Source organism: Antrostomus carolinensis, unplaced genomic scaffold (assembly GCF_000700745.2).
Source record: "Antrostomus carolinensis isolate BGI_N321 unplaced genomic scaffold, ASM70074v2 scaffold36210, whole genome shotgun sequence".
NCBI classification, from domain to species: domain Eukaryota; kingdom Metazoa; phylum Chordata; class Aves; order Caprimulgiformes; family Caprimulgidae; genus Antrostomus; species Antrostomus carolinensis.
The window spans coordinates 57631-80763 of record NW_010288419.1 but is presented as its reverse complement, the minus strand read 5'-3'; the positions used below and the strand labels follow the sequence as shown (position 1 = coordinate 80763).

Below are 23133 nucleotides of genomic sequence, written 5' to 3'. Positions count from 1 at the left end.
TTCTATGATTCTATGATTCTATGATATCAAAGTACAGTATACATATAGATAAAAAATGGTGGCAGGGAGACATATGAGTCTTGATTCACATAGATGTGTAGGTGCTTAATGCCTATTTAGGTCTCTAAGTCACATTAAAAATCTGGGATATCTGAGGATTTGCAATGCCATACAGGATGTAAGTAGCAGAAATGAGAACTGAATTGGCTTGCGTGTCTATCAGGTCCCTGATCTTTCAGTTGTAGACAGATTTTATTGCAGTGGCAGAAGCTTTTGGTATTTACTATCACGGAAGCATGCTCTGATACTGCTACAGAAGGAATGATTAATTGCTGTGTGTAGCACTGCACTCACTCTGTTCAGATCAGTAGATGACTTTCAAGACCTTAAAGTAGTCACTGGCAATAAGGCAACAGGTTTTTACAGGTTATTGACAAAGTGGATTGCTGTCCAGAGGTAGTCAGAGTATTCAGGTAGTCAGGTATTTTCAGATTTGCAGTAGATGGCATGTGGTTCACAGCAGAAGCCTACAAGCTTTTAACAATGCACTCAAGAAACTGCAGGTTCAACACATACCTCAGTTTCCCCAGTCCTGCCTTGGTACATGGCTGTGATACCATGAGTCCCTTTATGGACTTTGTGAACTTGAACCTGATTTACATTTGCTCTACTTGTTGACTTACTTTTTAAAAAATATTTTTGGATATTTTTGTCCTAACAAATTCTTCACAGGAATATTGGGTCTTACCTGATGATTCCCCATGTGCTGAGGTCTAGGAGGAAAGCCACTACAGAAGGGCAGAGTATCATCAGACCCTCCCAGAGAACAGAGGCTTCCCGCAGCCCATGGATATCCTTTGTTGGTCAGCACATTTTCTAAAACAAAACACATCTAGAAAGGCAGATACCTTCTGTCATGTTGCTAGAGAGGTATGAAAAGCTGTGCAACTATTCATCAGCATTGCTACCAAACATTTTAATTTTTGGTAAAGAAAATTGTAGAAAGTGTCTATAGCAAATTTGCAAAGTTGAAAGTATGCCTGCCCGCATGACTTGTGGTCATAGGGGCCATTGATCAGCAGAGACCAGAGACGCTTATGATTCTAGGACTGCTGATCAAGTAAATCTTCCTTCCCTTCCCACATTATGCCATGGCCAATCCTTCAGTGTTTTTCTTCCCACTTCCTAGCTGTCAAGCAGTATTTCTAATCAGACTCAATAAACCCCAGAAAGACTTACCAAAGTGAATTAAAAGTTTCCTAGTTCTTCCTCATCTGAAATCTCCTCTAACCAGCTTCTGCTGCTTAGACTTGGTGATTAATTTGTATTTTGACAGTCTAATTCCTGCTCCCTGGGGTCCCGCAGTGACTTCCAGATTCTGTGCTTCACCCTGGAGCAAGAGAAAGGATGTGCCTGCATAGGTTGTGAAGCTCAGAAGATGTAGTTTGAGGAAGTTCAGACAAACTCATACCATGAAGCTCAAACTACTCTGTTTGGGCATGAGCACTTCCTATTACAGGAACTTTTTCCATGTGTCATGGTATTTCTGACTTCAGAAATTAACACTACCTAAAAACTAAGCTGGAAATCACTACTAGAAAATTAGGTATTTAAGACAGAAATGTAACTCAGGACAGGAAAATGAGTTTCTTGTCAGAAGGTACACTGATGGGGAGGAATATCCTTTAGCCCTCTGTAAACATGCCTGACTAATTAATGCTACCTTTCTCCCTGCAGGTCAAATGATGAACTGTTTTTTATTTTGCTTGTTTGGGGAAAAAAAAATCAACTAACTGAGGAAAACTGGTTCTTCTTTTTACACACATAAAGTAATACAGAAAAAAAAGAAATGTTAAGGTTTATCACTCTAGTTTTCATTTTTCTGTAGCATTTTAGTGGCAGTTTTAATTCAGAATCTAAAAGACATCTGTGCTGCTTCATCATACGGTGCTTAGCCATCTTTCCTTACCATGAGGTTAGCATAAAAATTGTCATGAAGCACAACGTTGCAGTTTCTCTTTGCTCCAAAACAGCTCTTCTGAACTGAGGGTTTAAGGAGGAAGTGTTGACACTGACCTTACATTAGTGTGATTATACTCAGCCAAGCCCTCTCTGACCTCCCAGAATGGAGGGCAGCAGTGGCATCTTAGACCCACTTTTCTTCACTTCCTCTATGTTATGCCCTGGGCTTTCGCTATCCCTCCTCTGAACAAGGTATGCCAAACAGGCTCATCAGAAACCAGGATGTCCTTGTTCAGGAAGAGCCTTGAGAAGACTGAAACTGCTTGGTATCCAAGGATGAGGTATATATGGTGAAAGCATTTCTCTTGGCGGCAGACATTTTTGGCTAGGAGCCATCTAGGACCAGCCTGTGGGTGGCCTTCTGAATCCAAATCCAGCCCTACAACTGATATAACTTTTAATAAAAGAAAAACTAGTCAGCTAGCTAGTGTTACCAAGTTTTATTTCCAAATTGCCTTATCTTCAGCTGTTACCCCCTCTGACACCCCATCCCTGCCTTTTTTGCTCCCACACCTCTTCATGCAGATGGTGGATGGTCAGATTTTGGCCCTGACAAGGAGAACCATGGACAATACAGGACCAGCCTGATCAGGAAGCTGATAAACCCAAAGGGGCTGAGCAACACTGATAGTCATGGGGAAATGGATATGGCCATTGGAAGGCATCAGGTCCCTGTTATTACACCACACACATTTCAGGCCTATGGGGGGAAGCAGTGAGAAGTGGCAAAGATGAAGGTCCAGCATTAGCTGCCATCCCCCTCCTACCCACTCAACTGAAAGCTAAGAGCAAAAGCAGTAATCTCACATGGGAATTTTACATCCTTTTGCCCTAATTCAGGAGATTCAAGCTCAGCAACACCAGTGGAAAGAGACTGCCTTGATTTGGAGGATGAGTGACTTCTGTGTGACTTGGAAATAGTGGTTATCTTACAGAGACTATGCTTCATCTTACTGCACTTTTTGTTTCCTTCACAGAAAGCCCAGTTCAACTGGGATCCAGAGACAGTGGGACTCATTCATGGCTCTTTTTTCTGGGGTTACATTGTGACACAAATTCCAGGAGGGTTCATCTCAAACAAATTGGCTGCCAACAGGTAAGAAAATAATAATAAAAAGAATTAAGCTTTACAGCCTGATGACTGTTTTACACTGACGATTAGCAATATAGTGAATTGATATGTTTCAGGAACACACATCTGAAACTGAATGGGCAGTATTTATGTCTATAACCAAAAATGGGGCTAGATTTCCACGCTTGATCTATTGACCATTCTCCTGATTTAGCTTGTTCATCTCAAATATTTACGTATTTCTTCTTCTCTAAACAATACTGCTTTCTGGAGAGTGTTAGGAAAATCACACTTAATACTTCAGACAATGACTGTAGCCGTTGTCTTTCAGAAATTGCCGCAGTGCTTTTTAACTCAACTTAATACTAAACAAACAATTTCCAACAAAATTTTACTTTTTTCCTTTAAAAATTTTCTGTGGACTGAAGCTGGGCATATAGGCATTAAAAAACTCTATGTTCTGAAGACACAAATCTCATCCTCATGCACGTGGGTAGCCTTGCCATGGCTGGATACAGTACTGACCTCTGTAATTAGGATTGTCTTGAACTTCTACTAGAGCTTCATGATTTTCATTTGGCTAACTCTGAGCATCTATACAGATTTCTTCTATGCTCACTGTGTTTGTGGTCTGTTGGGTTTTTGTTTGTGGGGCGGTTTTTTTTTTTGGTTGTTTTTTTTTTTAAATTCAACTGCTTGTGAAAATGAAAGCAAGAAAAATAGCTAATTTTGCCAAAACTTACTTTAGTTTTGGGCTTTACTTCAAAAAGTCTTCAAAACTTGCAATATGATCACAATAGAAAGGAGATTATCTGAAGACAGCTGGTTGTGAATGAGCTCATGAGATGTGCATGTTCAGGGTGTTTGGGATGTACAGATAAAAAAGATGGTTGGTACTCATTCCCTGCAAACAAGACATGACTTATCTACACTTTCAGAATTAGAAAAGGTTTTAAGACTAGTTACATATTGTTTTGCTGCAGATCAAAGTACTTTGTTCTCTGCATTCTGCAAAGAGCTATTGGGGTTACAAGACTGCCTGGGAGTTCTTCCCATCCATATACCCTTATTGAAATTACTCCAGGACAGAGTCATCCCATAGAATTGCCCAGAAGTTCAGTCCCAACTTCCCTCTGTCCATAACCAAAAGCTACTCAGAGATCAGTTTGCATTGCTTCTTCAACACTACTAACATCCTCAGTTATTCATTTCTCTACTGTACAAAATTGCCTAAGCAGAATATTTTTCCATCTGCCAAATAAACCAAACAAATTAGCTAAGCTTAATCATTTCCCCAGTCTTTCTAATCTTGACACCAGCTTTTGCAGCAGAAGGGCCCCAGAACACAGATGTGCACACTGTTGGCTGAATAAGTCATCTTATTATTAGTTTGGCATTTGTCTCCTTAATTTTCTTGCAAACAGTAAATTCAACCATGTTTACAATGAAACACAATGTATTCTGTCAGTGGACTACCTCCTTAGGTACATGTTGTGCATATGCACAGAAAGCTGTATTTCTCTCCCCCTGAGAGTTTCAGAATCAATCTAAAGCTATACTACAACATCCCATCATGTATTTGACTATCAAAACTGGGTTTAGGAGTAGAGTTTTCTAAGGAACAACAATATCCCAAAAGCTGAGCTCAAAGATAATTTCTGTTTGCAATACTAGGATTCACAGGTCATGGACGCCCCTACCCCAGGCACTTCTCTAATGCAAATAGTTATCTGTAATAATGAGGGGTTCAACTGGATGTCAGAACAGCTGAAAATATCAAGTCCTTTATGGTTTTGCACCACCTAAAACCTTGTAATTTGCTTTATATGTTGATCTAAATTTGTGTAGGTCTGCATTCCACCAAAAAGTTCATGAACCATTTCATGACAATGTCCCTTTAACTTGCTACTTATCCTCAGTCATGCATCTAAACATAATTTCATCATTGTTTGATGGTGACAAGGATACGAGACATAAGGCATCTCCTGATACTGGTTTTCAGTAACAGCATCCTGCTGTGCAGAGCAGTCCACCACTGAAGAAATCTGTTTTGATCCCAAAGTGGCAGCTGGCTGGGGATCATGGCAGTGAGGAGAGAACAGATGAATGGATTTAACAGAACTGGGATATTTTTAATTGTGGTGGGACCAATGTCTTTGTGATAAACGGCAGTGAACTGCTGGAAAAATGTTGGCTCTTTGTGGAAACACTTCTCACCCTTTTAAGTAGTAGCAGAAGAGTGACTGGTTCTAACTCAGTATAAATGATGCATTTACAACCTAGCCATGTTAAGAGTTGGCACTAAACGAAGTAGTAGAGATTTGAAACAGTCTTCAGAGCTAGCTGTTTGGATAATTAAACACATTCTTTTTCTTAGGTCTTATTCTTTCATGCACTTATTAGTTTACCTAATTTGCTGTAGTTCGCTGGTACTGTCAATAATGTTCTGATAGCAGACCTAATATTTCTATTAGTGGCAAGGAAGCAAGGCGCAAAACTCTTTTCTTCTCTGATCATAATAGAGAGCTAAGCAATACTTTCTTCTCAGTTAAATGTTTACTTGGCTTTGAAAGCAGTATCCTAAATGTCAAGATATGATCATAGGCTTTGTATTCTAGTTCAGATTTTCAGACCACTTTCTATATAAATACATTCCTTTGTCACTTCTCTCTGCCAGTCTACCTACCCTCTTTGCTTTTCTGTTCATCTGTTGAGTGCTTTCTTGTCATTCAGATTATAAACTATCTAGGCACGGACTGTTGTTTTTGTCAATAGGTGTAGAGAACTTAGATAAGACTGAGTTGATCTCTGTCTGTAGATTCTTCAGGCTATAATATTACCATTAATTCTACTGTGAATAATAAGACCAGATTAAAAAAAATGATGTGGCATACATGTCCTGTGAACAAGTTTTCAGAAAGAGACTGAAATGTAAACAATTGAAATCCTTATTTTTTTTTAAAAAAAAGAAGAAAAGAATAGCAGCAAAATATTTTAAATGTTTATAAATATTTTGAAGTGGAGCATGACAGACAGCTATCTGTGTATGTCTTCTGCAGAAAAACCAAAAGGGATAGAAATACTGCAGTTTTCCAAATCATATGATTTCTGATCAAATATCTGTCTAATAGCATTCATATATCAGAAGGAAGCCTAATGCCACACACATAACAAGACAATTCAAAGCTTGCTAAATGTCACTGAATTTGAGTAGTTTGAAAAAGGAACACAAATTATGGTCCTCAAACAGCAGCATGCTGCTAGCTGATGTCAGTGTAGCTAGGAGTTGAGGGCCTTGAACGGAAGAGGCTGGTTTATTCTCAGGGTGTCACCTTGAGTCTGGGAGCAAGACAGGGCAGCTTTGGGCTGACCTCCCATCTCCTAAGCACTGTGGTGTACAAACCGCTGCAACTTTCTATCTGCAGAACAAAAGATCTCCCACACAAAAGCAGTCTGCAGGGAGACAGACATGGTTACTTTGAATTGCAGACAACACAAAGAAGACAGTATACTACTAAGAACTGGTAGTAATCCATTAAATTTAAATGGTGCTTGGCAGTTGTGGAGAGCTCCTGCTGACAGTTCTGATATTTTTCAGTGCTGTAATAGGATCTTAGAGGGGATCCTCATGTGTATCAGCTTTCACAGATGCTGGAGTAATGAACTCTTGATAGTCAGAGAGTGCATGATGTAGCTTTTGAAGCCCATTCATTGCACAGAAAGGAAACCAGAGGCTTCAGTCAGCCAGATGTGGAGATATATGAAATCTAATCAATTGAGTACAGCTCATTCCGTCTAACGGTAGTAATTTCAGTGGTTGTTCCAGCTGGTTGCTCCCGGTCTCTTTCTTGGTTTCCAGTTATGTTTTTCGTGGTGCAGCAGCCCCAGTTTCTAATTGTTCTCCCTAGATGTCCTGTCATGAGCTGGACACCCAGGATTGCTTTTGCCTTGCACTGCACCATCAGTGCCTGGCAAACCTGCAGTCCATGCCATACTGAATTGTTTGTCCTGTAGCCCAGCCATTTTTCCTCTTTAGTGTCACTGTTGTTTACTATTGATGCAGGGTGGTAAGTGTGCACCACTCTTCAGTTAAACATAATAAAGCCTGTGTCTGTGCTGGAAAAAGCTCCCACAGACTGTGGTGAGTGAGGCAGACACGGCTTTGAGTCCTGCCCTAGGGCTTCTGAGTGGCTTGGACTTTCAGGGATGCTGCTTGGACCCATTACTACTACACAGAGGTTGCTGCTGCCTGTTTCTCTAAGGACTGCTAACATTTGAGAGGCTGCAAAGGCACTGGGCCCCAGGGGCATTTAGAGCCTCTACTGACTTGTGCCGAGCTGCAGCAAGTGCTCTTCCCAAACAGGGTAACAAAATGTTTATATCATGTTTTACACAGAAGCTGTCTTGTAGAAATGAGCCTTCTATGTCACAGTCACAAAGGATATTTGTAGCTGTTATTTAGACAAGTGGTGTTGGAAAGGACTTGATCTTAAGCAGCACTGTTATACATTCTAACAGCAGCAAGTGGAACTAACCAGCACACTCCCATGTTCAGAGAAGCACTTAAACCACACTTTACCTGATTTAAGTTAAAACCTATTGATATAACAGAATTTATGTATTTCCCAGTATAGGAATGATTCTCTTGGGTCAGGACTCATATAAACAGCTTAGCCTCCAGTACCAACACCCATATCTATTCCTCTGATACAAAGGAAAATCCAGTATCTTTGTTAAAGTATGTATAAAACTTCTGTTCCATCCAGAGAAGAAAATTTATTGACCATATGGAGATTTTTCCCCTTTGCCAATAAGGGGACTTTACAACTATTTGGGTTGGTGAGATGATGGTACGTGAGATTGCCTCTATGACTGTACTCAAGAACAGAGTGGCTTCTAAAAAGTAGGCAATAATTATATTCCCTTTCATGTTACCTTTTTCCATAGGGTATTTGGAGCAGCTATCTTTCTAACATCTACACTGAACATGTTCATCCCTTCTGCAGCAAGAGTGCACTATGGCTGTGTGATGTTTGTGAGGATCCTGCAAGGTCTGGTGGAGGTAGGAGCACTCACCATTTTGGTCCTTTCATACATGATTTGTTTTTGGAGATTTGGTTCTAAAAATTTGTAAGATCTTTTGGTCAGGTTTTCTAATCTGTCTGCAGTTTTACTTGTTACTAATTTTTAGATTATTTTTTTTAAAAAATCATACCGGTTTATATTTTTAAGTTTACTTAAAAGAATACAAAAAGTTTAGGTTTCCAGTGCTGCAGTTTGAGCTATTTTAGTTTCCTTCTGCCATCCACTGCATGTACTACCCAGCACTTTTGCCTCAGAACACATTACCATTTAAATGTTTATCCAAACTAGTTTAACTTCTTAATACCCAAACAACAGAGCTCTTTCAGGCTTACCTAACCCTTCCTACATCATTCCATGGTGAGAAAGAGCTAGACAGGTTGGACCATATCAGCAACTGCTTGAAGTACAAATGCAGTGGAAGTAAATCATATGATGTGTGAAATGTCTGCCAGGGTGTCACCTACCCAGCCTGCCATGGGATGTGGAGTAAGTGGGCTCCACCGCTGGAAAGAAGCAGGTTGGCCACCACATCGTTCTGTGGTAAGTTGGTAGACTTCTATGGTTTACATAAGTACATATTCTTATTAGACATATTATATTAATTTAATTATTTAAAAGAGAAATGCAGACCCTCTGCCCTTTGCTGTACCTGCCCATGTACCCATTCAGCTTGGACTCTGAGCTCAGGAATCTGAGAGTCTTTTTGTCTAATATGTCACCATATTATTATTTAAAGCCAACCCTCAGAATGGCTCTTGTAGTAAACTAAAATGGGTCTAGAGGTGTCACAAGAGAGTAATCACCCTTCTTTTTTTACTTCACTTGCTCAATCCTTATGGATTTCATTTATTATACATATTTAATTGATTCACACAGAATCACAGCATGTTAGGGATTGGAAGGGACCTCGAAAGATCATCTAGTCCAATCTCCCTGCCAGAGCAGGATCACCTACAGTAGGTCACACAGGAACGCGTCCAGGAGGGTTTTGAATGTCTCCAAAGAGACTCCACAACCTCTCTGGGCAGTCTGTTCTAGTGTCCTGTCACTCTCACAGTGAAAAATCTTTTCCTTTTGTTTACATGGAATGTCCTATGCTCCAGCTTGCACCCACTGCCCCTTGTCCTACTGTTGGACATCACTGAGAAGAGCCTGGCTCCACCTTCCTGACATTCACCCTTTACATATTTACAAACATTAATGAGGTCACCCCTCAGTCTCCTCTTTTCCAAGCTAAAGAGACCCAGCTCCCTCAGCCTTTCCTCATAAGGGAGATGCTCCACTCCCTTCATCATCTTTGTGGCTCTGTGTCGGACTTTCTCCAGCAGTTCCCTGTCCTTCTTGAACTGAGGGGCCCAGAACTGGACAAATTATTACAGATGTGGCCTCACGAGGGCAGAGTAGAGGGGGAGGAGAACCTCTCTCCACCTACTAACCACACCCCTTCTAATGCACCCCAGGATGCCATTGGCCTTCCTGGCCACAAGGGCACAGTGCTGGCCCATGGCCATCCTGCTGTCCACCAGGACCCCCAGGTACATTTCCTCTACACTGCCCTCCAAAAGGTCTGTCCCCAACCTATACTGGAGCCTGGGGTTGTTCCTGCCCAGATGCAAGACTCTACACTTGCCCTTATTATATTTCATTAAGTTTTTCCCTGCCCAGCTCTCCAGCCTGTCCAGGTCTCGCTGGATGGCAGCACAGCCTTCTGGCATGTCAGCCACTCCTCCCAGCTTTGTACCATCAGCAAACTTGCTGACAGTGCACTCTGTTCCCTCATCCAGGTCATTGATGGATATATTGAATAGTTTTGATTCTCTTAAGCAAGCATGCACTTAAAAAGATATCTTAAAAGGGCTTGAGTACTTTAGCCTGGCTGCTCAGTATATTGCAGTAGAGGTGATGTAACTTCTTGCTGCTGGCTGTTCTGCTTCACTCTGTTTTGAATTATGATCAGGCTTATACTTTGCTCTCTTCTCTGGGTTCCTTTCCAAAGCTGACAGATGGTCTTCTGGAAGATGGCTTGTGGGAAATTTCAGAAGACTTTGGGGAGAGGAAGCCAGTGGAAAGATGGGATAAATCAAACTCTCTCATTCCCTTTGGATTTTTTCTAGCCTCTGGCAAGAGCCTTAAACCTTGTTATGAAGCAGGGAACAGAAAAAATACTGAGGTTTTACACCTTGTTCTTCAAGGAACACATCATTTTTTTGCTTACAGCCACAGTAATGAAAAGAAAAAAAAATTAAAAAGACTTTTCTACCTTTAATTCCACCCACCAGGTAGCAGTTTTTGCCATGGGTCATTCTGTGCTTCTGTGCACAGTCTCTTTCCAGAAAAGATGATGTGAGTGTCATATCTGTCTGTCCTTTTCCCAGGTCTAGTTTGAGCTGCCCCCTCCTCATACACTCTCCTACTTAAGGTCTTCCTCTTCTTTTGGTAACCCTACAATCTTCAATTAGGTGGTAATTCCAGGGGAAATGTTGAATGTTAGTATTCCCTTACTAGCTCCAGTCTGGATTTGGGTGGATGGTTAAATGTAAGGAAGATAGGACATAATCCAAATGTACTCCCTCTGCCTTTTTATCCTAAAAAGTCCAAATATGCAGAGTACAGGACAGAAATGTTTTTGCTGGAATTTCAGATGCACTGTGTTGGGAGCAAAAGGAAAGGCTTTGGCCATTACTTCACTCTGTCATTTCCCATCCTCTAAAACACCCTCGTCATCTGTGTTTGGTATGTCCCTTCCCATTTATAACTGGGAAGTTGGAACAGTGAGTGGATGTCTAATGGTCCTGAAGAAAAATCAGAAATAGTAGGACTTTGAAGATTAAGCAGCTCTCCACCCTCGATGCTCTCTGCTTGAAATCCTAGCACTGGGTAGAGAAAGATCCATCCTAACCTCAGCACCCATTTTAGTGGCTACAGATCACTGATTCTTGCACTTGAAATGTGCACAGGAACAGTGGAAAAATTAAGAAACCCCATGTTAACCAGTGTGCTGGTTTCTCTGGCTATATTCTTACCTAGGGTTTTGCTATTGCTGTAGGAAAAATGAACGACAGAAACGAGGGGGAATGGTTACTGTGAACCTTTGCAGAGAAGTATTTGCTAATGAGTAGAGCATTAACAAGTACTCATTAACAAAGCGTGTAATACTCTCAAAAACACAAGTGTCTCATTTCCTAGAATAATTCAAGGCAACTCTTCTCACATGTGAAGCCACTGACACCATCTTGCACCGAAACCAAATGTCCCGATTGCATTAATTCTCCCTAGGGTCTTAATGGAAATTCCTTTTGAAGCACTTAAATACTCATCTCTTTCTACAAGACACTTGGAAATATGTTTTACCAGTATTATAAATTTCCCAATCAGAAGCCTTGGCACAGACTACTTTTTTATCCTTTTTTTACCTGTCAGCTTTTGCCTATCTATTCCAGCTGTTTGTTCATGCCACTGATATGAATTAAACATGGTTAAACAGACTCAGGGTTGGTCTGAACACCTCATCTGCTATCAGGGCTTGTGGGGTCATGGGGTTAGAGCCATGATGACAGCCTCCCAGCATATCTGCAACCATCAGGATTTCTGGACACTAAGAAGGTTTCTGAAACTTGGGCCATTAGCTTCTCCAGTGCTCACCTCATACTCCACGTGCTTAGGTGGGATTCCCCACTTAAGTGCATGAATACAGCTTATGACTGCCCTGTCATTTGCCATCAGTCTTGGATTTGCAAATTCCATTTATCTACAGAGCACAATCCTTTTAACTGCAAAATGAGACTGGTGATTCCATGCCTGCAAATGCCAGTCCTTCCCACCACTCCAAGAAAAATTTTACAGTTGCCATCCCCTATCCCCATGTTCACAAGAAATCATGGTGCCAATCAGCCAGAGGCATGCCACCAGTTCTGCCCCATGAATGCCTTCCTGGATCATCTGCACTGAAGGCTGAGTGTGCCTATCATAGCTGACATGTTTTATTAATCCTTTTTCTTCTCAGGGTCTTATGCAGGTGCAGTGGTCGCCATGCCGCTGGCAGGTGTGCTGGTACAGTATATAGGATGGTCATCAGTCTTTTATATTTATGGTGAGTTGCTTAACATAAAGGATCTCTGCGACTATACTGGTAGTGCCAGCGGTTTTGTTAAATCTGTGTAACAAGTATGGATGAAAGTTGTTTTGGGCAATAAAGATGTTGCAAATTGTTATTCGAAGTTATTCCCTACTTATTGCAGCTTCTGAAAAAATGTATTTTGTAACCATCTGTTGTAAAATGTTTTAAAATTGTAATGACCAGGCTACACGTGGTCACACAGTGACAAGGTTGGATGCAGTTGCAAATGTTGGTCTGTAGCACAAACACTTATGTGATATGTGTCCGGAGCGCGTGCTGACAGTGAATATTACAGCATATGCTGCTGATGGGGAGCTGAATGCCTCTGAAACCTTCTGACCTGAGACATCTGCCCCATGCTGCCCACCCTCGGTGATGCAGTGCCACATTTACAAACTGCTCCCATAACATGGGTACAGCCTCATGGCTGATCTGTTGTGCCTCGCGCTTCCCCTCGCTGTAAGTGGCAGAGCTGGCTCAACCCCAGCCTTCCACATCAGCAACCCAGTTAAGATGGGTTTTCTCTGGAGACACGGAACATACCATATGATCTGCCACCACAATCTGATTGTGAAGTTCCTTTATGCAGATTGTGACCATGTTATGACTGGTCTGCTTTTTTCCCAGGCCTTGCAAAAAGCTTTACTTCTGTCTTTTCTCTGCCCCACACATATGATGTAATACAAGCAACAAGACGTTCAAATGCTTTGCAAGCAGGCACACAATATACACAGAGTTAGTTATAATATTTTCTTACTTCCCTGGGCATATTTTTTATGCAGATTTGGTTTAACTGGCTCTCGAAACAAACTTAAAGACCTACAGATACTGAAGTGTGGCATTATTGGCTTTTAAAACCAAGCTTTTCTTTTAATGCCTATGCAGGAATGTTTGGGATTGTTTGGTACATGTTCTGGCTGCTTCATGCTTATGAGAGCCCTGCTGCACATCCAACAATAACCAATGAAGAACGAGTATATATAGAAACAAGTATTGGAGAAGGAGCCAGCCTAGCTAGTGCAAGTGTAAGTAAAAAAGTCTTTTCTGGTTATAATTTGTGAGCACTTTGCACAAGATGAGCATATGACTGGATGGACACTATTAGCTGCATAAAGAGCAGCAGAACTATTTTCTGTTGATGTTTAGGGGTTTTTCCTTTTATGAAAATTACAGGATCAGGCTCCTGCAGCTTGACAGGATGAGTTCAGTAACAGTCAAAACACGTAGTGCTGTTTTGGCTCTTGGCTTATAAGGCCTCTCTAATCTAGGGAGGGAAGGGAGTGGGGACAGAGGGGAAACCACACGCTGGTCTTCTGCTCTTGAGTAACTATCATGCTTGTTCTAAAAAATATTAATGGAAATATTTAAATAAGAAAATGGCTGCAGATGTTAAATTATCCCGCTGCCTTTTGAGCTCTTATTAAGGATGATTGCAATTCTGAAAACTTAAGGACAGGGTTTCTGCCCTGCTCACTCTCACAGCAGCTCAGCTCCTTGTTTTAAGACTTCTCACCCTCTCTCTGAGAGGATCCTGGAAGATCCTGGAAATGTAAAGCTAAAACCTATTTTCCCATCAAACCTCTCTCCATTCCCTTAGGTAACTTATGTTTCCTAGTGGTAAAAACCAAAGCTTTTTCTTTATAAACTATCCCTTCTTGGCTTTTACTCTTAAACATTCTGGAACAAAACAACTCCAGACTCTTTCCTCTACATGTTTTGGGCAATAGCCTTGCTGAGAGTGTAAAGTACAAGACTCGCCTTTTGGGCATACTCCTGAAATTTGGCTGAAGTCACTCAGGTCTTGGCTGGAGCTACACATACTTGTTCCAGGTCATGGTATTCCCTTGCTGTAGAGTGGTTTTACTGCAGAGGACACTAGTGCCACCAACACAGTTCATGCATAACTGCAGGCATAAGGTTGCCTATAGAATAAAACTACCTTTTTTTAAAAAATGAAAATGTCACTGTATCTTGCCATAGTTACATATTTCAGCTTCTGATTTAAATTCTGTTGTAAGTGAATTGGGCTCTGAAGTGCTTTTTGTTCCTGCTATATGGAGTATTGGAGCACAAATAGAAACTGGAAATGCCAAAAGCGAATTATGGAAACTAAATCCTCTACCACAGCCTTTTTTTTTGCTGTGAATTAGGTTGAAGCAGGTAGCTGCTTATTGCTGCACTACTGCATGTTTCTTAGCTTGGATAACCCCTTTTTCACAATCCTTTCAGTGGAATGTCTCAAACTGCATCATGCCAAAGAGTGGGGAATGGCACAAGATTTTTTTATTTATTTTGATTCTGTTATTGATCTTGTTACCCCAATAGCAGGATTCCAGAAGACCTTGTGTAATTTCAGTAAGCAAGGCAATAGTAGTATAGTAGTCATCTTAAAAATTCTAACTATTCTAAGAAAGTTTCTCTACCTGTTTTTTGCCACTAACCCAGGAGATACTTTTCACTTGCATTGTAAGTGATTTACAGTGTAAATTGGATGCAATGTACTGGATAGTCTTGCTACTAAAAGATAATGGTTCTTTATTCTGCCTCTGACTACTCAATTCTGGATTTTTCCTAGAAATTTAGTACTCCTTGGAAGAGATTTTTCACTTCAATGCCAGTTTACGCAATCATTGTGGCAAACTTTTGCAGAAGCTGGACCTTCTATTTGCTCCTTATAAGTCAGCCTGCTTACTTTGAAGAAGTCTTTGGATTTGCAATCAGCAAGGTAATGTCTGAGATGAAGCAGTGACCTTCAGATCTCACCCGAGGAGTTGCAAAGTACTTGAGGTGCCCCAGATCCCCCTGGAATTATTACAGTAGATTATTCCCAGTAGTTGGGATGACATACTTCTGGTGATATGATAGAAATAAAAGCTTTCTAGCATCAAATTATTAGAAAAATTAAAGAATTGAGAAGTTGTTTTGGGAAAGAATTTATTAAAAACCTCTATATATCATAAAAACCACAAAGTAAATAAAAAATGCACATTTTGTTCAGTGCTGGCCATTTAGCATTATTTGCCAGGTAATTTTTTTCCCCTTATTTTTTTTCATTACTTTTCAATGACAATGAGGGGCCAAAATTTGTATAGATTTATATTCTCTGACACTGCCACTTTATTAAAGTCCATATTGTTACAGTCCCTCTTCAGAGAATAATTGTTCCAGAAAAGTTTTCCCAACATTCCTTTAAAAAACCTACTTGCTATGTTGTAAATTTTTTTCAAGCAAATGTAATCCTGCAAACTGATAACAAACAACATCATTATCTGTGTGGTCTGGGAGCCCAGGTGTGCCCAGGTTCTGCAATGCTGGCATGGTAGCAATTACACTCTGAATGGCAAAGTACAGCATGGAGGTGAAGAACAGGGGTATTAAACAAATTAGAATTGCTTATTCTGAACTGCCTTTCTTTAATGCTAGAGTTGCACCTCTGTATACCTCACTAATTAAAAAGTAACGTAAAACTGAGTTTCAATGTAAGGAGGTTGCACATCCTAGAGAATAACCTCAAATTTCTCACTAAATTACTGCTTCAAATAAAAGCTTCCAGAAGATGACATGCTGATCACTGCAACTCCGCAAAATACTCTTTTTGCATATCTGGGATAAGTACCAGAGCTAACAGGAAACGTAATAACCCTTTGGCAGAAAATTCACCAAGGGAAAGTCATGCTTGACCAACTTGATAAACTTCTATGATTAAATGACTGGGATCCTCATAGACAAGATATTGATGTATGAGCTGGTTGAACAAGTACTGAGGTGGATTGACAACAGGCTGAATGGCCGGGCCCTGAGGGTGGTGATTGGTAGTACCAAGTCTAGTTGCAGATCAGTAGCTACTGGTGTACCCCAGGGGTCAGACTGGTTCTGATCCTGTTTGACATCTTCATTAATGATATGGATGATGGGGCAGAGTGTACACTCAGCAAGTCTGCAGATGACACAAAACTGGGAGGAATGGCTGATACACTAGAGGGTTGTACTGCCATTCTGAGGAACCTTGACAGGCTGGAGAAACTCTAAAGCTGACAGAACCATCATGAAGCCTCACAAGGGGAAGTGCAAAGACCTGCACGTGGGGAAGAACAAGCCAGCAGGTAGAGGGAGGTGATCTTTCTCCTCTACACTGCACTGGTGGTGCTACACATGAAGTACTGTGTCTGATTCTGGGCTTCCCAGTACAAGAAAGACGTGAATATACTGGAGAGAGTTCAATGAAGGGCCTCAAAAATGATTAAGGAACTGGAGCATCTCTCCTATGAGCAAAGGCTGAAATAGCTGGGATAGTTTAGCCTGGAGAAGTGAAGGTTCAGTGGGGACCTCATCAATGTGTACAAATATGTGGAGGAAGGGTATAAAGAAGACAAAGCCAGGCTCTTTTCATTGGTACCCAGTCACAGGTCAAGAGGCAGTGGGCACAAACTGAAGTGCTGGAGGTTCCCTCTGAACACAAGAAAACACATTTTTACCGTGAGGGTGACTGAACACTGACACAGGTAGCCCAGAGTGGTTGTGGAATCTCCATCCTTGGAGACATTCAGAAGCTGTCTGGATGTGTTCCTGAGCAACCTGCTTTAGGTCGTCCTGCTTGAGCAGGGAGATTGAAGAGGATGACTTCTTCATCTGAGGCTTCCAACCTCAACCATTCTGTGATTCTGTGAAAACGAAAAGAACATGAGCATCAATTTATAGGTTCTAAACCCATGAAAGTAAAATTACATGCATGACTTTAAACATATGCTTAGTTAATAATTTGTAAAATTATGTCATAATGTCAAGTTTTATGCTGCACATTCTTCAGTCCATAGACAATGTGCAGGTGTTTCCTTCCTTTACACAGTGGCAGGTAACAGGGATAGATTTGTTATTCAGAGAGGAGCTCCTTAAGAACAAGAATAATAAAAATATATAAAAGCAGTTGAAAACCAAGAAGGAACACTAATATCAGGACACATGACAGGGGTTTGTGATGTCTACAATGGAAGTTAATATTAAGAATCTTCTATGCAACTCTTTAATTAAACCATGGAAGAGCAGCGATATTGTAGGTAGGTCTCTCACTTGTGCTCTGGCCTCTCCTCCTGGGCTGTAAGGAGATACTCCTTTCATCACCCAACTTTGGGCATCTACTCTAACCAGCTAAATTAGAGCTGTTTTCTTGTGATCCTTTGCTGGTCATTAGAAAGAGGAAAAACACCATTAGAGCATCAGCTTCAGACTTTTAAGATAGAGGTCTCTTTTTCCTTTTTATTATGGCTTGGATCTCTTCCCTGTGCCTCTTCAATATGTACAAATACATAGAGCTTTTCCTACTGTCAGGAAAGAAATAGAGGGAGGGAAAAATCCTAACAGCCCTTCTCTCCTTCAGAGAAGGAAGGAGAGAAGGAAGGAAGGAAGGAAGGAAGGAAGGAAGGAAGGAAGGAAGGAAGGAAGGAAGGAAGAAGAAACACCACCTTACAGCCCAAAAAATGGAGGAAGTTGCCCAGGCACTTCCCACTTCACTAGTTCCCTAGGTGCTGGGCAGCCAAAGGGTGCTCTGCACAAGTCCAGCTTCCTGACAGGGGCAAGTTACTGAACTGCCCCTTTGGACAGAGCACTGTGTGACCCCAGCAGTGAACAAACAGCCCCATTTCTGACCCTGTCTGTCAGGGAAAGTGACTGGACAGCATCTAGTACCACAGGGAGCATTCTGTAGGCTCCACTTTCCAGGTACAGTATCCTGCCAAGACTCACCTCCCAAGCCCTGGCAGAGATTGTGGACCAGGGCTGAGGTGAGTAGCTTCTGGCCATGCTGCGGCTCACATACTGCTATTACTGGGAAGGTCTGGGAGAAAAGCTGCTACTACCTGAATGAGAGTATGCTGGAGACTCTCAAGCTCTTAGAAATTCATAAATATGCGACAAAGGTAGCTTAAAGTCACGTAGGTCTTGGTTGCAGGTCCTATAGGACCTGTCTGCAATCCTCCCACACAAGGTTCCAGGATAAAAAAGCATCTGATAAGGAAAAAGAAAGAGCTGAAGAAAAGTTATGGTTCCTGTTCTCTTCCCCCTAAATCCTGAGGGAGGATAAGAGCAGTGAGCCCTCATTTGTCTAATTGCAGGTTGGCCTTTTGTCGGCAGTTCCTCACATGGTCATGACAATCATCGTACCCATTGGAGGGCAGCTAGCTGACTTCTTACGGAGCAGGAAGATTTTAACCACTACCACTGTAAGGAAGGTCATGAATTGTGGAGGTACTGTTGGATTCTGAAAATATGATATTTTAATTTTGTGCTGCGGTTGATGCAAATATAGTTTGGTCCATGTTTAATTGTAACAGGAGACAAATTACTCTAGATTGCATTTGCAGCTGGTTAATTTGAAGCATTTAATGGAGAGCTGATGTTTGATGTCCTCATGGTATAAATCCTTAGTCATATAAGCATGGTTTTAAAAAGCAAGAAGCCTGGTTAATAATTAAAAAGGCAATAGGGACTGACCCAAAAGAGTAGTATGACCAAATAGGCCTCATCCTGCAAACTCATGCAGACAAAGCTAACCAAATACCATGATGCTGGAGAGACCCTTTCCCAGTGGATGCAGCCTTGCAATAACTGGCCTTGTTCCTATGTGCTGCTTCCAGCAGAACCCACTGGCAAGTTTAGGATGGAAGGGTTGTGTAAAAAAAAGGCAAGGGATGGACAGACTCATTTTTACTCAGCACAAAATAATTTGTTTCCAGTTCAGTCACTGAACAGAAAAATCACTGACATGTACATGTAGGGATGATACTAAATTAGGGAAAAAATTTCAAGTCAGATATCCTGTGGAGTCATCCTCCTCTGCCAGTTCCTGGATTACATTATTTATTGATGGCATGGACTGCCTGAAATAGAGATCTTTCCAGTCAGAGATACCACGAAGCTTGGTTATGCATCTTCACAAAGGATTCCCAAAGTCATTGCATTTTCAGGGCTTATTTTCAGTGTCATTACAAAAAAAAAAAAAAAAAAAAAAAAAAAAAAAAAAAAAAAAACCCCCAAAAAAAAAAAAAAAAAAAAAAAATCAACCAAAAAAACCCCCCAAAACAACCAAAACAAACAAAAAACCACAGAAGGATTTTGATGTTACATATTAGAAAATAATAAGTTGTAGTAATGGCAGAGACTGGAAGATCCCTGTGATGCTCAGGGATGTCCTATAGTGTTGATAACGCACTTCTATGTGTCTCTCATGCTCTTTTGTTCCATTTACCAAGAACATCTCACACCACTACAACCATGAGTAATTAAAGGCAAGAAGTGTTTTTCTCCTTTTCCTATCATGTTTGTGTGTTTGTGAATTTTCTAGGGCTTTGCAAAGAGTCACTTTCTCATTGTTTCTCTGAACTGCTCAGGGAGTTAACTTCACCAATTGCTTGGGGCATTTACACAGCAAAGAGAAGAAAAGAGTATATTCTCACACAACAGATATTCAGATATTTCCACGAATCTACAAAGCTTCCAAGAAAGTTCAAGAATAGCTATAAGATATGAAAGAATTTTGTCTCATTTTAAGTTGCTATTCTGGCTAGGCCTTATCAGTATCTCTGTAACTAATGGTTATTTAAATGTAATTTATTCCCATGTGTTTCATTTGAAGGCTTTGGGATGGAAGCAACCTTGCTTTTGGTGGTTGGTTATTCTCATACAAAAGGTGTGGCTATTTCCTTTCTGGTGTTAGCAGTAGGCTTCAGTGGCTTTGCAATTTCAGGTAAGAATTTATCTTATTAATGGTTTTATTATTAGTGATAAAAGTGATGTTATTAGCCTCACTATTGTTGCTGTCATCATTTCTATTACTCTATTTGCTCTTAATGTGGCTGCTTATGAGGTATTTCCTCTTTCTTCCCATATCAGATAAAATTTACTTCAGTATCTATGAAATGTGTTGCACATAGGACATAAAGCTGTGAAAGAACCAGCTCTTTATTGATTCCAGTATACATCAGCTTTTTGCTGTTATTTTCCAATATACTTTTACAGTGTCAGACACCTTTCTTCTTGCATAAACATTATCCCTAAAAGGAGAGAGAGAGAATTACTCTGAAATTAATAGTTGCTCAAAGGCTATCAGTTGCAGCCCTACTCCCAGCCATAGCTGCCAGTTTCTGCTTTCTAGGTCAGTCCTCTCTCTGTTGTGTCCTATAACCAGCCCTTCTCCAGAACAGCTCTAACACTAATGGGTCTCACCAGTCTGACTTTTGCAGCTCCACCAGTATCATCATTATTAAAAAAACCCCTTTTGTTATGAAGATGGAAGGCCATCAGCTAGCAGGCTGACAAGAAGATTAATCTCTTGAACAAAATTGACCAGCAAATAACTGCTGGTCTTCAGTTGTTTCAGGATTTTGCAGATGGAAAATAGTTTTGCTACTAAGTTATGAGGTACTTGCATAGCAGGCCATTTCTATCAACCAATTTTTATTGTTAGGATTTTCCCAGGTGTCAACTTTTTACTGTGTTTAATCCCATTGATTTGGAATTCACCAATCTTTCTTGTGATCATCCATAGCTCATATGACTAATTTCTATTACCTAAAGCATGATAATTATCTGAGCTGATTTTTACTACTTTTTTTTATTTCTTAATAAAATATGTATCCAGAAGATAAGCTACAGGAAGGGTAATTATTTTTCCTACTGATTTATATTCTTTTTTTTTTATGATGTTATTAAACTGCTACTTAAAGTACCAGAAAGCATGTATTAAAAACCACTACTACCTAAATAAAAACAGATCAGACATTTAACTAACATGAGGCATTTGTTCCTTAATTAAAAAGAATTGTGAAGTGCATTGTTTCAGTATGAGAAGATGGGATGCACGATACTTTGAACAAGGCCAAAACAAACTATGTTTTCTACACAATGTAATACCCAAAGGTGGGAAAAAAAGAGGTTTTGAAAAAGAATAGAGAGTTGCAACATATCTTTTGCCTTTATCACCAAGAAAATACTACCCTTCCTGATATGCATAGTAAGGTGTTTTCTACCTTCTTCAGGCTTCTTCAGCCAGAACGGCTCTAGAAAGCCACATTGGCCTGGTAGTGCAAAGCTGTATAGTTGACTGTTGTCTCTTGTTTGTTGTAGGATTCAATGTGAATCACTTGGACATAGCCCCGCGTTATGCCAGCATTCTTATGGGGATCTCCAATGGCGTGGGCACGCTGTCGGGCATGGTGTGCCCACTCATCGTTGGTGCAATGACAAAACATAAGGTAACATTTCTCCATATTTTTTAGGAAAAGGATTAGGTAATGCAACAAAAATTAAGACATTTGAAAGCTTCCTGGGAACTTTATTGCATCACCAGTCTCTGCATCTGTTTTCTGTTGCTGGTTGTCTTAAACATTCCCTTTTACAATACCATAGTGTCCAGATTCTCAATTATTGTAAACTAATTATCTGTTTAGAGAGATATTGTTTTATACCACCTGAGGCTGAGACTCTGCAATATTTCCATGCTACTGGGTAATGCTTACAGGACTTGGGAAACTCTTCTACAATGCATCCCTGGTAGGGTTCCTAAGTAATCACTGTTCTACAATAAGATTAACTTAGTTATTAGAGAAAACCCTGCATTTCCAACTCCATGAGTATTTCACATGCAAGAGAGAAACTTCACTGTGAGAAAAAAAAAAATCCTCATGTTTTATTTTTTTAACCATTGTTATTTAAATAAAAAACAACTTCACAGTGACTCATAAATTGTTCTGTCTGTAACATCAGGAATCAAACAGTGATCATGGTCATTCTTCAATACATGCTAATTCATTGTCTAATTCGGAGAGTCATATTTCTTTTTACTGTAAACTTAATGAGACCTGCACTATTCTTTCAGACCCGGGAAGAATGGCAAAACGTCTTTCTGATTGCAGCCCTGGTGCATTACAGTGGAGTGATATTCTATGCTATCTTTGCTTCTGGGGAGATGCAGGAATGGGCTGACCCTGAAAACCTCAGTGAAGAGAAGTGTGGCATAATTGATCAGGATGAACTGGCTGAAGAAACAGAGATGAACAATGAAACTTTTGTAAGTCCAAAGAAAATGTACGGTGCTACCAGTCAAAACAGTAAAGTACAAAGAAGGGAATGGAGAAAGCGAAAGCAAGTAACTCAAGACATAGAAGAACAGACTTCTTACCATTATGAAAATGGAAATTTTCAAGATTTGTCATAGTACTTGAAATTGCAAGGTTTGTATAGCAGCTCCTCCCATTCCCCCTTCTGCCTAGCTGTCCTAAATTATCAGGTGTCTATATTTATTCTCTTATTCAGTTGTGTAACATCTGGCCATGTGCCTAGATACAAAGGGTGGTAGTTCCCTTCTAATAGTGTGGAAGAGGGCTAACGACAATGGGACTGGAAGAAGTAATACTAAATCCTCACTCGGCCATCATATTCCCTTGGGAGCAGCTTCTATGCCTGTTAGGAGATGACCAGCCCTGACAGGGCTCCTGCCTGGGCCCAGCTGTAGGACTGACTGTAGGAGCAAGGAGCACCCTCGTCTTCTTATCTGAGCAGAGAAAAACAAGGTAGTATCAGATGGTGGATCCACAGTGATGTATGCAGTTACTGTGGCTCCAGTGTCATGAGAGTCTGCTCTGAGTGGCCCTACTTTGCCTTTTTAGTATTCTTGTAGGCTGGCATTTGAGCTTCTTATTCCAAGCAAGCTCATGCTAAAAGATCAGAGCAGAAGGAAGAGCAGATTTAGGACAGTAGGTTGTAATTAACTATTAATGGTCACTCAACAACAGGAAGAGGAACATGTAGCAGAGATGGAACAGTATTGCTTCAACAGTTCCTTCAA

The 23133-nt window shown here is 40.6% G+C and overlaps 1 protein-coding gene across 1 annotated transcript; it reads left to right on the top strand.

Moving 5' to 3' along the window:
• Positions 1-2999: 2999 nt before the first annotated feature.
• LOC104523986 (vesicular glutamate transporter 3) lies at positions 3000-22564 on the top strand (the record flags this gene model as incomplete). Its single annotated transcript, XM_010166731.1, has 10 exons — positions 3000-3118; positions 8042-8156; positions 8632-8719; positions 12183-12269; positions 13182-13321; positions 14872-15021; positions 18404-18536; positions 19924-20034; positions 21414-21541; positions 22165-22564. Coding segments are annotated over 10 exons (1410 nt in total), but the record flags the coding sequence as incomplete, so codon positions are not given.
• Positions 22565-23133: the final 569 nt, after the last annotated feature.